At 43.2% G+C, this 16,517-nt stretch overlaps 1 protein-coding gene across 1 annotated transcript in view; it reads right to left on the reverse strand.

The window, feature by feature from the left end:
- The window catches only part of CABIN1 (calcineurin binding protein 1), a 160,136-nt gene that overhangs the window by 86,647 nt on the left and 56,972 nt on the right, over nt 1–16,517 (reverse strand). The window contains exons 28-29 of the mRNA XM_018565909.1: nt 15,925–16,101; nt 4,123–4,451 (exon numbers count right to left, since the gene is read on the reverse strand). Of these exons, the coding sequence (XP_018421411.1) occupies nt 4,123–4,451; nt 15,925–16,101 (506 nt within the window). The remainder of the gene's footprint in view (nt 1–4,122; nt 4,452–15,924; nt 16,102–16,517) is intronic.

Raw genomic sequence — 16,517 nt, forward strand, 5'->3', positions numbered from 1 at the left:
GCAGGGAAATGGCTTGACCTGCTGTGCCTGTGTGTTTCTTGAGACACACAGCTTACTAACACACACAAGTGTGGCTCCATGGGACCCTGCAAGGTAAAGGAACCACCATAAAACAGGAAAACAGGACCAAAGCTCAGGGACCAGCTGATTCTGCAGGAAACTAAAACTTTTAAACATCAAGTAGCAGCATTCATTGCGAGTGATTTAATCAGCATTTCAAATCGCTTAAAAACATTTTGACTTTAATATAACTTTAACTTCAGCTTTAATTCTAGAAGTTATACAGGCAGCCTTATTGTAAATTTAGAAAATAACCAACTCTACCTTCTTAGTAAATGTCTTAAAGTGACTAAAGTTTATACCCGTTAGCAGTTTTTTAAATTGACAAATTAACTTAAAAAAAGTAAAAGCTGATATTTGGGGTTATGTAGACAAACAAGAATGCAATGGAATGTAATATATCCTGAAATATAGCAAAACACAAAAAATCTCATACTATAGAAAGGGAATGACAGTTTGCGTTTTCTGTCAGTGGGAGTCTTGTTACACTTTTCTTCTGCATGATACCCGATTTCCCCGTACCCTCTTATTTTAAAGTACTGCATCCCTATTCACTCTGCAGCTTCCTATTCCTCTTTCTGCACGCCTCTGCTTTGTGGCTATTCTTCTTTAGGTAATTTTTCACCACTGTACATAGTGAACTTACTACAGTATCTCTTCTCCTCTACTGTCCTCCTCAATATACTCATTCGCCTGCTCTGTTCCCCCACCCTCTTCCTCAATGTACTTAGTCTTCTGCTCTTCTCTTCTACTGTCCTCTTCAACGTACTTGCTCTCCTACTCTTCTCCTCTACTGTCCTCTTCAACATACTTGCTCTCCTGCTCTGCTCCTCCACTGTCTTCCTCAATGTACTCACTCACTCAGCTTTGCTTCTCCACTGTCCTTCTCGATGTACTCACTCCTGTTCTGCTCCTCTACTGTCTTCCTCAATCTACTCCCTCACTCTGCTTTGTTTCTCCACTGTCCTTCTCGATGTACTCGCTCTCGTGTTCTGCTCCTCTACTGTCTTCCTCAATCTACTCCCTCACTCTGCTTTGTTTCTCCACTGTCCTTCTCGATGTACTCGCTCTCGTGTTCTGCTCCTCTACTGTCTTCCTCAATCTACTCCCTCACTCTGCTTTGTTTCTCCACTGTCCTTCTCGATGTACTCGCTCTCGTGTTCTGCTCCTCTACTGTCTTCCTCAATCTACTCCCTCACTCTGCTTTGTTTCTCCACTGTCCTTCTCGATGTACTCGCTCTCGTGTTCTGCTCCTCTACTGTCTTCCTCAATCTACTCCCTCACTCTGCTTTGTTTCTCCACTGTCCTTCTCGATGTACTCGCTCTCGTGTTCTGCTCCTCTACTGTCTTCCTCAATCTACTCCCTCACTCTGCTTTGTTTCTCCACTGTCCTTCTCGATGTACTCGCTCTCGTGTTCTGCTCCTCTACTGTCTTCCTCAATCTACTCCCTCACTCTGCTTTGTTTCTCCACTGTCCTTCTCGATGTACTCGCTCTCGTGTTCTGCTCCTCTACTGTCTTCCTCAATCTACTCCCTCACTCTGCTTTGTTTCTCCACTGTCCTTCTCGATGTACTCGCTCTCGTGTTCTGCTCCTCTACTGTCTTCCTCAATCTACTCCCTCACTCTGCTTTGTTTCTCCACTGTCCTTCTCGATGTACTCGCTCTCGTGTTCTGCTCCTCTACTGTCTTCCTCAATCTACTCCCTCACTCTGCTTTGTTTCTCCACTGTCCTTCTCGATGTACTCGCTCTCGTGTTCTGCTCCTCTACTGTCTTCCTCAATCTACTCCCTCACTCTGCTTTGTTTCTCCACTGTCCTTCTCGATGTACTCGCTCTCGTGTTCTGCTCCTCTACTGTCTTCCTCAATCTACTCCCTCACTCTGCTTTGTTTCTCCACTGTCCTTCTCGATGTACTCGCTCTCGTGTTCTGCTCCTCTACTGTCTTCCTCAATCTACTCCCTCACTCTGCTTTGTTTCTCCACTGTCCTTCTCGATGTACTCGCTCTCGTGTTCTGCTCCTCTACTGTCTTCCTCAATCTACTCCCTCACTCTGCTTTGTTTCTCCACTGTCCTTCTCGATGTACTCGCTCTCGTGTTCTGCTCCTCTACTGTCTTCCTCAATCTACTCCCTCACTCTGCTTTGTTTCTCCACTGTCCTTCTCGATGTACTCGCTCTCGTGTTCTGCTCCTCTACTGTCTTCCTCAATCTACTCCCTCACTCTGCTTTGTTTCTCCACTGTCCTTCTCGATGTACTCGCTCTCGTGTTCTGCTCCTCTACTGTCTTCCTCAATCTACTCCCTCACTCTGCTTTGTTTCTCCACTGTCCTTCTCGATGTACTCGCTCTCGTGTTCTGCTCCTCTACTGTCTTCCTCAATCTACTCCCTCACTCTGCTTTGTTTCTCCACTGTCCTTCTCGATGTACTCGCTCTCGTGTTCTGCTCCTCTACTGTCTTCCTCAATCTACTCCCTCACTCTGCTTTGTTTCTCCACTGTCCTTCTCGATGTACTCACTCCTGTTCTGTTCCTGTTTTTCCTCACAGTTCTTTTTAGCGTCACTGGAGGACATATGCCAACCTCCTCCCGTGACCCAAAGCTCAGTATATCATGGGCTATTGCTCGCGATATACTGGAGAACGCCGCAGCCAGGACAGATCCCAACAATACTGTTGAGATCCATCCAGCTGCGTGAGTGACAACTGGCTCTGCCTATATAGAGGCAGCTGTGACCGCCTCCTCCCCCGTATGTTCCTCCACTCAGCGCTAGAGGATCGGAGAGGGGAGAATCCCTGTGGAGAGCTGCGACTGACAATCACTGCAGGGAGACGATTGGGAAGGGAGCGGATCGGCTGCATGTTTCTGCTCACTTCCTGATCAATAGAGCCGATCCAGACAGAAAGGTCATTCAGTCTGTGCCCATACCGCATTCCGCCATTTAGGCTAAATTCAAACCAGCAGCTGCACTACAACGCACAGATGCTGGTGTGTTTCCAGGCACAATGCTGATGCACCGATACTGGCACATAGCACTGTTTTGTTTTTGTTAGAACTTTATTGAAATGCCACGAGTGACATTTCATTATGTTCTATAGGCATTTCTATGGGAAATGCGGTTGCGGCCTGCATGTAGTACTTTTTTTTTAAGCACACGACCACAACATGGTTATGTGAACTGAGCCCATTCATAAAGAAGCAATTGCCTTGTCTAAGGGTGGGGCTGCTCTGGAAAAAGTGACCAGAACAGCTCTAACACATCTGGTGTTAATGCAACAAATGTAAGGGGGAACTCCAATAGGGGCAACTAATAATTAGTTGTCCCCATCAGAGTGCCCCCTTACTTTCATAATTAATGTAAGGGGGACACTGATGGGTACAGCCAGTGTAAGGGGGCACTCTGATGGAAACAACCAATGTAAGAGAGCACCCTGATGTGGACAACTAATAATTACAATACATTGGTTGTCCTGCTTAGTGTGCCACTTTATACTGTCTTCTTTATATTGTCCCAACAAACCTGCTTTAATTGGTAGGCCAGGGGAAGGAGACAGAGCAAGCTGCAGTAGAGGATGGAAGAACATATGCTTCCATCTTCCTGTAATTCGAGATGGGGGAAACTTCAGTGTCACTGTTTGCTAGGACTGCTGGTAGTAATAGCAACCAATGACTGCAGGGGAGGTGGACACCTGATGTAATTGGTTGCTAGGACGCCAGTGGTACTAGCAGCCAATGACTGAAGAGGAGGGGGGGCCCGCACTGGGCTATGAGTAGCAGAGGATGCACCGGCCTCGGCGGTCAGCCATATAGGGACGGCTGCTCTACGGGATGCAGAGAAACAAAAAAATCTATGTGATACATCTGGTAATATAATGGTCATTTAAATAATGTAACAGAATTCAAGAACACAGAAAGTTAACAAAAAACACTCATAGAAAAAGCTAAATCTAAAACAAACAAAAAAACAACAAAATCAATGTATATGTTGCAAGTAGTGTGTCTATTCCCAAAATCAAAAATCACAAATTTGCTAGAAAAAAATCTAATTAAACACATTAGTCTATCTTACCTGGTGTGTGTTGCTGTAAATATACAGGCAGGCTAGCCTGTACAGACTCTTGTAGTGCTGGGGAAAGCGGCCGAGACAAAGCTTGAAGGAACTGATGCATTGCTCAATTAAGACTTTACGTCGCCCCTCTGAATCTTCAGGTAGGCTCTGAGGATATTCCAATACCTCCACAGTAGCTTCAGGCTTTTTCCTAGGGTCACCCAATGGTGCAGGAGCAAACAGAACCCTTGCAGGAGTAGTGCAGGTGGGGGATGTCTGTACTTCTGAACCTACTCTCTGTTCTGCTGAGCTGGTGTTGTCTGCCTGTTCCATCTGTTCCTCCGTTTTCCCTGCCAATGCGGAGCGTAGGAGAAAAAAAAATGTCAATCATCCCTATACCCAAGATGTTAAGGGAAGACATGAATGTTGCTAACCAAGCGGGACATGACTACAATGCACCCTATAAATGATTTAGCATGTTCATGCTACTTCTGAATGTATTATACAACCAGTCTGCAGATTCTATTACTCTAAAATGCTTGTGTCCACAGGGGAATTTATTGATTCCAACGTATTCCTTTCATTAGGGACACACATAAATTACACATGTACAGTGACAATAATGCACTGACAGACTTGCATAAACTGGAAAAACTGTATAGAAAAGGCACAATCCTTTATGGATACATGCATGAAGCGCTAGAACTTTCACAGCACAGCAATCAAATGGCATTTTTTATTCACTGAGCAGTGTAGTATCAGATCTGCACCTCATAGTTTAAACTCTAGGAAAGGTATGATCCTTCAGTCAAAGTTATTGGCAGGAATTAGGAAATTTGAATGTATGTAAAGTCATAATGCCCATTGTATTTGTAATACAGGCACTGCAGGCTTTTTCTGCAAATAGAACCAATATTTGCAAAAGGTAAAGTCATTCCCTAAAATGGGATTTCACTAAATGGGTAACATGTAAATACACTTAGCCTCATATCAATCACAGAGAGTGATTTCTAAGTGTGATTTCCAGAGAACAAAAAGCCATAAAATGCCACAGAGATTTAAAGTGTATTTCCACTTTTGCAGCCAAATTGGGATATCTACTTTATGTTTGTTACATCCTATTCACATAGCATAACTTTAAAAAAATAAAAATCGATGCTTACATTTTTAAGTGCTTTTCACTTGCTTAAAAAAGCAACCTAGCTTATCCTTATGTAATGTTAAAGAAGGTCCAATGCCCTGCGGCAGTGAACGCCTACCTCCGGCTGTGGTATGTCCCTTGGCGTCCTCATGTCTAATGGACCAGTGTTAATTTTGACAGCAAATTTCAATTTAGTTTTAGTCATAGTCTTTTGACTAAAATGCCATTTAATTTTAGTCATATTTTAATCATCTGAATTGTTTTAGTTTTAGTCGACTAAAATCTAGTGGGTTGAGTTAAAGAGTAATTTAAAGTGACATTAAAGTCAAAAACTTTTTCCCCTTCCCCCAACATTAAAGGAGAACTATGAGGTGAGTGATTTCCACTCACCTCATAGTTCTAGCCGACCTGTGACAATGAGACTGTCACAGGTCGGCTCAGTAGATTGGGAGGTGAGCGAACACATACAGGCGTTCGCTCACTTCTCGATCCTGTCACGGCTCTCTGCCCTCCCCGCTCCGATCCTCCAGCGCTGACTGGCGGAACGGACGGGGAGGGGGCGGGTACAGCTGGCTCTGCCTCTAGATAGGCAGACCCAGCTATCACTCACGCAGCTGGGCGGATCCAGACATAATTGTCGGGATCCGCTTCAGCGTCTCAGTATACCGCGAGCTGTAGCTCTGGGTATACTGAGCATGGGAGGACGCTAGTTTGTGTCCTCCCGTTACCCTAAGGAGAACTATGGGGAAAAGCCCTAACCCCCATAGTTATCCTTTAATTAAAGCACTTACCTTAAATGATGTCTCTTAATCCAATCTTCTTCTTTCCTGTCGTTTTCAGCCTTCCCTCCAGAGCTGGTGCGGGTCTCTGATCCAGCGCTGACTTTTTGCATGTATCTACTGCTTGCTAGCAGTAGATACATGCAAAAAAACATAAGGGTTTAGTAACCCTTTAAGAATTTCTCTAGAATTTCAAATCTCATTAAATACACCTGAAGTAAACATCTGTTAATCTGTTATTACTTATGGTATTTAGTACATTTGAACATGCAAAACAGACACAGATTTAACTGTTGTGATATAAAACATGTCTTTATCTTAAAATTAGATTAAACCAAGTCTTATAAAAGAAACAATAATATTGAGTAGGGATGCACCGATATATCGGCCGCCGAAACATATTGGCCGAAAATGGCACTTTTGGCATAATGCCGAAAGAGCCATGTTTCGGCCGATACATCGACGCATCCCTGGTTTCTTTTCTCCCCGCTGGGCGCTGCTCCAGCGGGGAGAAAAGAAAGTGACAGCCGGCCAAGCGCTGCAGGACGAGAGCGCTGTGAGGCGTCTCTCCTCCCACACCGTCCGTCCGGTAGAGCGGTGTGTGGCAGAGACAGCGCTGTCACAGGAGGCTGAGCTCTCCTCCCACAGCGCTCAGCCGCCTATCACAGTCCTGGAGAGCGGTGTGTGGGCGGAGGCTGAGCTCACCTCCCTGCTCCGCTCGATCAGCCTCCTGTGACAGCGTGTCAGAGAGGAGAGCGAGCACAAACACTCATTGATCAGTGATCGCTGAGTGTTTGTAGATAATTGAGGACATGGTATGTTAACTATATCCTCAATTATGAATGAATGGGAGTGATCTACATCACCTCCTGTTCATTCATAATTGGCGTTACAGTAAATATACCATGTTCTCAATGAACAGGAACACTCATTCCTGTTCATTGATAACAGGGGATACAGAAAAAGAGATAGAGGACTTTGTGTCATAAATCTCTTTTTCTATTTTAAAAGGGAAACATCAGGGGTCTGTTTAGACCCCCAATATTTCCCCGAAGCCCCTAAAAGCAATGTAAAAAATAAAAATATTTAATACAAAATGAATATAAAATGAATATAAAAAAATTAAAAAAAGTTTATAAAAAAATAAAAATTAAATATTAAAAAGATTTTAAAAAATTAAAATAAAAAAACATTTTCGGTATCGGTTTCGGCCTGACAATTATTTTTATTTCGGTTTTAAAATTACCATTTCGGTGCACCTCTAATATTGAGTATTTTCAACAAAGAACCAGTAATTAGATATGCATTGATAACACCTTGCATATGACATTCTTCATTCTTTCAAGTGCAACTCAAAAATATTAAAATCAAAACCAATATTGGCTGTAATGCCTTTGCACCTATTACCCGTCCATTCTGAATGGGGCTGGAATTGGAAGTCCAAAGAGATTAGTTCTGATTGGATCTCTTCCCAAATCGTCTCTCCCTAACATTTTAGTCTAGTTTTAGTTAGTCGACTAAAATGTCAATATATTTTCATTATAGTTTTTAGTTAGTTTTAGTCACGGAAAAAGTGTTGTTGACAAAAACTATGACGGAAATTATTAGTCGACAAAAATAACACTGTAATGGACCTCCATTAGACGTGATGTCACACACTGTAGACTACTGGAGCCCAATGGAGAAGAGACTGTGGGGACTGGTCTAGCAGCCAGGTAAGTTTGAGGATCAGGGGAGTATATCTTCTTTACTTTCATCCCTAGACCAAAATGAGCACTTGGGGTAGCCCTACTGGAAGAGGGCTGGAGAGGAGGCTAATGTTTACTCTAATTAACCCTGTCTGTACTGTGCTGGCAAATTTCATTTAGAATGTAGAAATTCAAAAAGGGTTAAAGGCTTGGAGGCATTGTGTGTAAATGAGAGGAAGCTCAGTCTGACCATCTAGTCTCACTTTCAAAACTGCTCAGAATAGCTTGGGATCTGCACAAAGGTCTTCACCGAAGACATCTAAAAAAAGGTAAGAAATATATTTTTAAAAATAATTTTTCGTCATGTTATGTAAATATAAAAACATAACAAACATAGTGGGATGTGACAGACTGAACCGTCACTGGGGCTGTTGGAGGAGCCTGGGGGCTAGCCTCCTTCCTACTAACTATGGACCTAGGACTATGGAGACCCCCTCGGACCTCTTGGGGTTACAAGGAACTATTATCCCAGGTTTATGTGTGGAGTGGATACGGTGCATATTTCCCCTGGCATTACTTTTAAGTCATCCTATGCCCATTATAGGTACAGGGTGTGAATCCAGCAACACCAAAGGGGTTAACTCTGGGCTGAGACTCCCATTTACCTTGTTAGTCTGTTAGTCAAGTCTATTTGTCTATTGTGTGATTGGGTTAACAATGGGATTAACTTGACACTAGATGTAGCTGAGTGAATTAACATATGATAGACACTCAGGAGACAATCCCATCATATGCGTCTCCTCTCTCCCTGCTCTTTGATAAGGGGCGCCAGGGAGGGGATGGTTTGCTTGCATTGTTTGAGTCTCTGATTGTATTATGTTTTTAGACTTCCAGAACTGCATAAATACTGTGCTGGTTTTCAATAAAGTTAGTTCCTGTTTAGACAACATTGGTGTTGTCTGGGGTAAATCTTTATTTGTGGGGATGAATTGTCTGAGAATGTGATGGTTGAGCGGTTAGGTTGTGGTGGGATAGGCTTCCCTGAAGAGATGAGTCCATTAAGTACCAAAATCAAAAGCCAGTCCAATCAAGAAGTACGCAACAGCAACAAAACACTAACAGGGCAACAAAACAACAGAAAAGGGTACTGTCTGCAGCTCAAAGAGCTGTCTGAAGGACCTTATGCCCAAAGCTGGCATCCACCTGGTAAAATTTGGAAACCATGTGAACAGAAAACCAGGTGGCAGCCTTGAAAATTTGGGGTGCTGAATGGCTCAAGAGGTACTCACAGATCTAGCAGAGTGTGCCCTGACAGGAAAGGGTGGGACCCGATCCATAAGACTATAAGCTTGAATGATGATCTGTCGGAGTCACCCAGAAATGGTGTAACGAGAAGTAAGTTCGCCTCTACGGGGATAAGGAAGTATAAGGAGAAAGTCAGTCTTCATAATGAACTCAGTACCTGCATGATAGAGATGAACTACAATAATACAATGGAGGAAGATCTCCTTCTGATGAACAGGACAATGTCCTGGTTGGGGTGAAATGCCAAACCTACCTTAGGAAGAAAGAAAGGATATTATTGGCCTCAACACCACCTTGTCCCTGTGCAAGACCAGAAAGGGTACTTTACAGGATAGACACCTCACTTCTCAGAGGTGATGACAAGGAAATGAACCTTATGGGTTAGAGTGAAAGGAATTATATCCCTGATAGGTTTTAATCAAAGAATGGAAAGCTAGCAGTATTTGAAACAATAATGTAAGTGCTAAGATCAGACCCTTGATTATACTCAGGACCAAATGCCATTTTGCAAAAATGTGAGTATTCTTCCCATAGAGAAGTTCCTGGGGTCAAAGTTCTTTGCCTTGCAACAAATGAAGTACGCCTTCCATGTACAATACAGGGTTATGTGTGCTATCCACTTCCCTGGACACTCATCAAAGCTCATCCCGCACATCAGCCGTGGCAGAAGCATTGTCTAGCCCGGGCTTTGAGGTGCGGAGACGGAGCCCAGTCGGCCGGGATTTGGTCAGAGTCCAGCCTGCATCGGAATCCTCATCAATCCAGCAGAGTCTGAGTAAAAAGACCAGACAGATTGCTTCATTTTGCACAGTCCAAGGATTTATCATCATACTGGGAACCTTCTACCGTTGAGACCCCTGCATATACCTTTTTGCTTTGTTCATTGTGCGGCCGCACACATCTACTTGGAAACGCTTTTGGGTTAGCTCTCAAATTTGAAATTCGAGCCCGAGGGCTAGTGAGAGCCCCAAGCAGGGGAAAAAGGGAAGGGCGTTTGCATCTTTAGCCCTATCCACTTATCCCTATCTCTGGATCCCAACCACTATTATTGGATACACCCATTGAAGCAAACATATCATTCAGCATAGTGGAACTCGAGCAGGACTGTCTCTTCCTGAGCTCCCTGAGCTACATGAGCTGTGAGTAACCTGGGATACATTGTATCCGTACATGATATACTTAGTAGGTGTCTGCCCTAACCCTTTATATTATACCAGTTAGTTTGCAGACCACCCATGATTCCTAAACTACTGTTTACCCTAGGGAAGTTTTTTCATTGTTTTGAACTGTCTTGTTGTGGATGTATTGTTCAAGTTTTTCTACGATTAAATATTCAAATTGTTAAATTACTTATTTTCTACCTCTTTACTGAACCAGCTCCGAGTAAGGGATTTCTATTATCTTGGGGACACTTCATATTTTGAATAGTTTTCCCTGTACAATAGTAGACTTTGCGGTAAGCTGACTTACCAGCCTTTAGCATTATGGGAATCACTTATTCAGAGATGCCCCTGTCTCTCAGGACCTGTGCTTACACAGCCATGTTGTTAAAGCTAGCAACTGTAAAGCAAGATGCTAAACTGGTACCTAGGACATAAGATCCAGATGATATGGAAGAGCTCTAGGAGTGTCTGCCAGAAGTCTGATTAGGTACCACATCCTCCTCGGCCAGTCCAGGGATATGGGAATCAACGCAATGCCCTCCTCCTTAACCCTGCAGAGCACACAAGGAAGAAGTTTCAGGAAAGGAAAGGCATAGATCAGACTGCACTGATCCCATGAAGCCACAAGAGCATTCATTGGTTCTACTAGAGGATCCCTGTACTTGGAGCCAATCCTCTCCAGTTTGTTGTTGAACCTGTAGGCCAGGAGGACCACAACAAGCATCCCCACAAATGGCACCTCTGGTTGTAGGGACCATTCCTGTGGGTCCAGGTGCTGCAAGCTAAGGTAGTCCGCCTACCACTTTGCTATGCCTAGGATGTAAATGATGGAGGCAAGGCTGGAAAAAAAGCTCTGCCAAGAAAATAATATTTTCTACCTCTATTGCCATGGCAAGACTTCAGGATCCTCTCTGGTGGCTGATGTATGCCACTGGTGGCTGATGTGTGAACTATAGCCATTGTCTGACTGAATCCTGATTGGATGAACCACCAGTAGGATGTCAAGCAGTGCAGGGACAAACAAATCCCAGAATACTGATAGGAAGACAATTCCAGATAGATATCGGAAGGAAAAACTTGCCTGTCTCTTCGGATCGATGGTGGAGGCTGCTGCCTAAGTGAACTCAGCCTTATAGAAATGGTAGCCTGTAAAGTTGCTATGCCCTTCTGATGACAGTCAGATTACAGAATAATAAAATGATTATCTTTGTCAGCTATAAATTTAGGTGCCATGAAATGTAGCATTACATGACTGTTATCCCTATAACCCTTGGTTTAAGCTGTCAAACTATAAAACCGATGCAAACAAGTAGACAACATAGAAGAACTTTTTAAAAAAGAGTTTAAAAAGAACTGTAAGACAACATGTACAAGCTAGTTTATTTTAGCTATAGCAGAAAGAAGGCCAGAGGATGAAATACTTCAGTAAAAAGTACTAATGGAGTAAAAACAATCAGCAACAAGAGTATTGGTGTGATACCCAATAAAATGTGGACTGAAACTATATTTAGCCCTAGAGGCTCTCAATGACTGCAAACCTCTCTAGGGTTAGCACATAAGAACAAACTAACCACTTTACTCACGTTTTACAGTACCTTAGCCATCACAGATATTTTTCCAGTCCTCATTTAAGCCACAGCTGTGAATCTATGTATTTCGAATCAGAAACCCAACATTGACTTTGTGGCCTATACATTGGTGGGGATATTGCCTCGTGGCTAAATAAGCAATCAAATGAGAACCAAGCTTCCTATTCTACACCTTCCTCCCCAGGCCAACAGCTATCTTGCGAGCAGTTTGAGCCCAATAAAGCAAGGAAAACGGACTCAGGTGGCTGCAGTTCAATACATAAACCATGCATACATAGTCAATAGGGTAAGTTGTGTTTAACTACACATCAAAATAGGGAAGAAGCATGTTCTCCATTGACTGTCAGTTACTTTTAGATTCAATGGTTGCACCATATCGAAAATGGTTGACTTTGTGGGATTTTAACTCAATATAGTCTTCATAATCTACAGAGAATGGTGTTAAAAAAAATTCAAAGAGTATTGGTTTTGTGATAACACCTTGTTAATGAAAAGTTCAAAGGAGAATGACCAGGCAGGTTGAGTGCTGGTGCAGACCTGGGCGATCTGGGACGTGCGTCCTGGGACCGAGCGATCGTATGCAGTTGCACACAGCGGTTGCTGCGCAGCCCCATTGATTTCAATGGGGTTACATCTGCGCAGCGACTGCAAGAAAAATGGTACATGTACCTTTTATTAGCAAAACATGATGTAATGGGAATGGCGCAAGCCGCCCAGGGCGACTGGGGCTCCATTAGAAAATAATGGCACCGCCAGCGCGAACGGCAGAGGAGGGCGATTCCATGACCGCGTGGCAATCCCCGTGGTCACGGATCGCCATAGTGTGAACCTGGCCTTAAACTGCTGGAAAACCCACAACTGTTGAAATCAGCACACACAGTAGCATGCAGGAAGCCATTTCGGAATGTACATTACATGGAACTTTGAAGAGAATGGCCTATAGCAGTAGAAGACTATAGCGGGTTCCACTCTGGTTATTTAAGAACAGGAAGGAAGGCTACAGCAGGAACAGGACCCCCAAATATTGGACAACTGAAGACTGGCCTGGTCTAAAAAATCTTGTTATGACATCCACATGGTAGGGTCAGAAATAGGCACACGCAAAATCATTCTGTAGATTCAACCTCCCTTCCATCAAAGCTTTATACTGGTTGTGGTGTAATGGTGAAGGGAATGTGTTCCCTTCAAAATAAATGAGTGCAAATGGGAACGTGACCTTGGGTCAGCACCATCACTGGAGGCTTGGCACCAGATCTGGTGCCACATCATGGCCACATGCACCATCAATGTGACCTCACTGGAGACCGCTTTCAAATCCCTTACAAGATGGTATTTGGTACCCTCTAGACTAGCCCATCCTACACACTCGGCCACCTGCTTCCAGGGATGCTCGGCCCACGGGGACGTTCTCCATACATAGTGGACATGCTCCATGCTTGCCAGATTTTGGACTAAAGCGTTCCGCCTACTGAGCACTTTATTTTCTATACCAATTGCCAGGGTTACCCAAGGTTGGCCCTTCTACACCTCCAACCCTCGAATCTCAGTAGAAACCAACACGGCTTGACTACCTATGTGCTACTGGCAGCTAAGCAGGCTATCGCCTGCGCTTGGAAAAAAACATTTGTTCCATTTGCTGAAGTCAAACGGCGCGTGGACTTTTTCTTTCTAAATGAAAAGTTGACGAGTATTCTTCAGGATACCAACAAAAATCTGGCAGCCATGGATCGATTATGCACATCCCTCTTTGTCCCCAGATAGTCTGACGCCCTTCTAGTTTCTGGATCTCACTCTGCTAACTTTGGAACCTCAGTGCCTCCCTTTATCTCCTTTGACTATTTTCTTTCCTGGACGTTCGGGGGCCTTTTCCCCTTACCCCATTTCTTGGCCCTCTCTGACTGTCGATTCCTCTCCTTCTCCACTGAGATTTGCAGATTCAGATTAGCTATATTTGGCATTTGAAGAATCGCTCTGCAATTCCGTATATGTCTGTTCTCTAGCGTCATCGTCCAGTGACTAGGGGAGCCAGCTCGGAGGGCCAGACCAAACGATTAAGGCCCGCGAGCCAGACGTTCTCCACCCCTGCTATATAGGGATAGAGCAAGGCTCATACTACTAAGTCTCTGCATAAATGTATACACTGAGTGGCCAGATTATTATGACCACCTGACGTTTGTAGCAAAATTAGCTATAATTTCACGCTGAAGTTGCTAGCGGACCAGACCATTATAAATAGGAAAGCAGGTTGTTTACCACGACAGTAGAAGTGATTTGTTTCTGAAGAGATGGGTAAACAACGCAATTTAACAGCCTTTGACTGTGGGATGATTGTTGGCGCTTGGAGCCATGGAGCGAGAATCAGCAAAACAGCAGAATTCTTTAAATGTTCAAGAGCAGCTGTTGTTAAAGTGTTTAAAGACTGGACTGTCAGCCGAAAATCTGGGTCTGAACGTGCGAATTGTGGCCGTCAGCGACTAGTCAATGTTAGGGCAGAACGGAGAGTGGCAAGACTGGTACAAGACAACAGAAGGGCAACAGTGCAGTGCCAGATTCCTCGTATCACCTTTCAACATCTCGTGGAGTCACGAGGCGGCCCAAAGAAGTCATCTCGTGGCCCAACGAAGTACTGATGGGGTGGTCATAATAATCTGGCCACTCAGTGTATAGGATTAAAGGGAAAAGACGTGGGGAAAAATAAATATATTACAGAAGCCAAAGAAAAATCCTATTACTGTTCAGATTATGCAGCCATCTGTAAAATTAAAAGTTATTTTGACTTTATATTCACTATTAACTAATAATTATAGCTTCACAGTATACAGAATGGAGACAATATCTATAGATGGGATGTGGCTGGGTTCAGACCACTCAATAGAAGTAGAAAAGGAGTGCTGCAAAGACTGAACTCCCATTCATAAAGGCAGGTATCCTTTGGAACTGCAGAGCAGATTGACCTATACCTCCATTACACTCTCACCTCTACAAATTATATATATCTATCCATCTAGATATATATATATAAAAATGGGGCATTGTCAAACAGCTGAAGTACCAAATCACTAGGGAGTGTTCACAGTACATAGCAGGATAGGTACAATTTCCCCACCAAAATCTAATTTATCGGTAACTTTAACAACAGGTCACAACAGAACATTACCATCAGTCTGTAAACATTTTAAATATTGTCTCAGGCCATGCCATTAGTCAAAGACAAGGAGTGAAACAAATAGGTGTGAGACACTATACTAGATACAGCGAGATGAAAAAGAGAGGAAAGTAAGGTATAATTTATAGGTCAATATGGCAGCACTACACCTTCGGGAAATATCTGTAAAGTTGTCACCAGGTATCAAGGCACCAAAAGTAATGGGACTAGTCCAGTTGCTAGACAAGACAAGAGTTGAAATGAAACCTGCTTTTCCTTTGTTCATAAAAATGAGACTGAATTACTCACTGTATCACTTGCTAGCTACACTAGATTGTAAGCTCTCACAAGCAGGGCCCTCCTAACCCTCCTCTATTGAAATTGTATTGTAACTCGACGGCCTTCCTTCTTTTTGTGCTGTGCAAACTGTTGGCACTATATGAACCCTGTATTATAATAAGGATAAAAAGTAAGGTTGCTATCTAAGATTTACAAGTCTAGCAGGTAATAATTGTTTCCAGTGAAGGTGACAAGTTGCTTACACTACATTGAAGTGAATATCTGGGTCTGCTCTCCTAGTATGCTTGATGGATCAAGTCAATAAAAAGGTACAAAGACTTTATAACTCTTAGAAGAGTCTTGTAACAGGTAGGTGACCCCCACTCCCCTAACACACATATACACCACCCAGGATTACAGATTTTACATCTATAGTGACAACTGCTGATAAAACCTTATAATACAATCATGACATATATTGGTCATTGGTTGCAGCCAATGTGTTTCGATAATTGGAATTAACTTCACCTATCATTGTAAGTGGTATTAAGTACTCCTAAGAATGAGATCCTATAGGTTGGACTTGATGGACTAATGTCTTTATTCAACCTCAAATACTATGTAACTATGTATTCTAGGCTGCCTATTCTACACAGAGGGGTCTGCAGCAGGGAATTTTAGTTTCAGTTGCCAGAGAAGTAAACAGTTTTAGCTGGTTATCAGAGATAGCTTACCCCTTTCATCCATATTTGATTGTATATCTTTGTAATGTATTGCAGTATGAGAGTAATTGGGTTTTTTCTCCAAAAACAGTCTCTTGGTGCTGTCCTGGGAACTGGCTGGTTCCGTGAATGTGTCCTGTGTGGAGCTAGAGTCCGACAGCACAACTGCCATGCTGTCCTGGCTGCGATCTAAAAGTAAGAAAGAAACTATGAGTAAAAAATCTCCAGCTACCAAATACCCTTCACCAGCAAGCATTTAACAGAGAGCTGCATGAGCAAAGGACAGGAAAGAACAACGGAAAAGCCTTTAACATCACCTGCCATTCTAGGGCCACACACAAATTAATCATTTTGACTTACAGTAGCACAGAGTAATATTAGATCCAGAAAAAAAAACAGTAGACCTGAATAGACATGGGATACAGAATGTTAGATTAATAGTCACAGTCATGTAGCACTCTACTCCCATCAAGAAAAGCAGCATAACAACAAAACCAATCTCTAGGTCTCTACTTGTTTTAACTAACGTCTACCAAATGCCATTAAACACCACACAAAAACAGGGAACCTGCATGCACAAACTGAAACCAACCGAATTAACATTT

Source organism: Nanorana parkeri, unplaced genomic scaffold (assembly GCF_000935625.1).
Source record: "Nanorana parkeri isolate BGI_ZX_2015 unplaced genomic scaffold, ASM93562v1 scaffold899, whole genome shotgun sequence".
In the NCBI taxonomy this organism is placed as follows: domain Eukaryota; kingdom Metazoa; phylum Chordata; class Amphibia; order Anura; family Dicroglossidae; genus Nanorana; species Nanorana parkeri.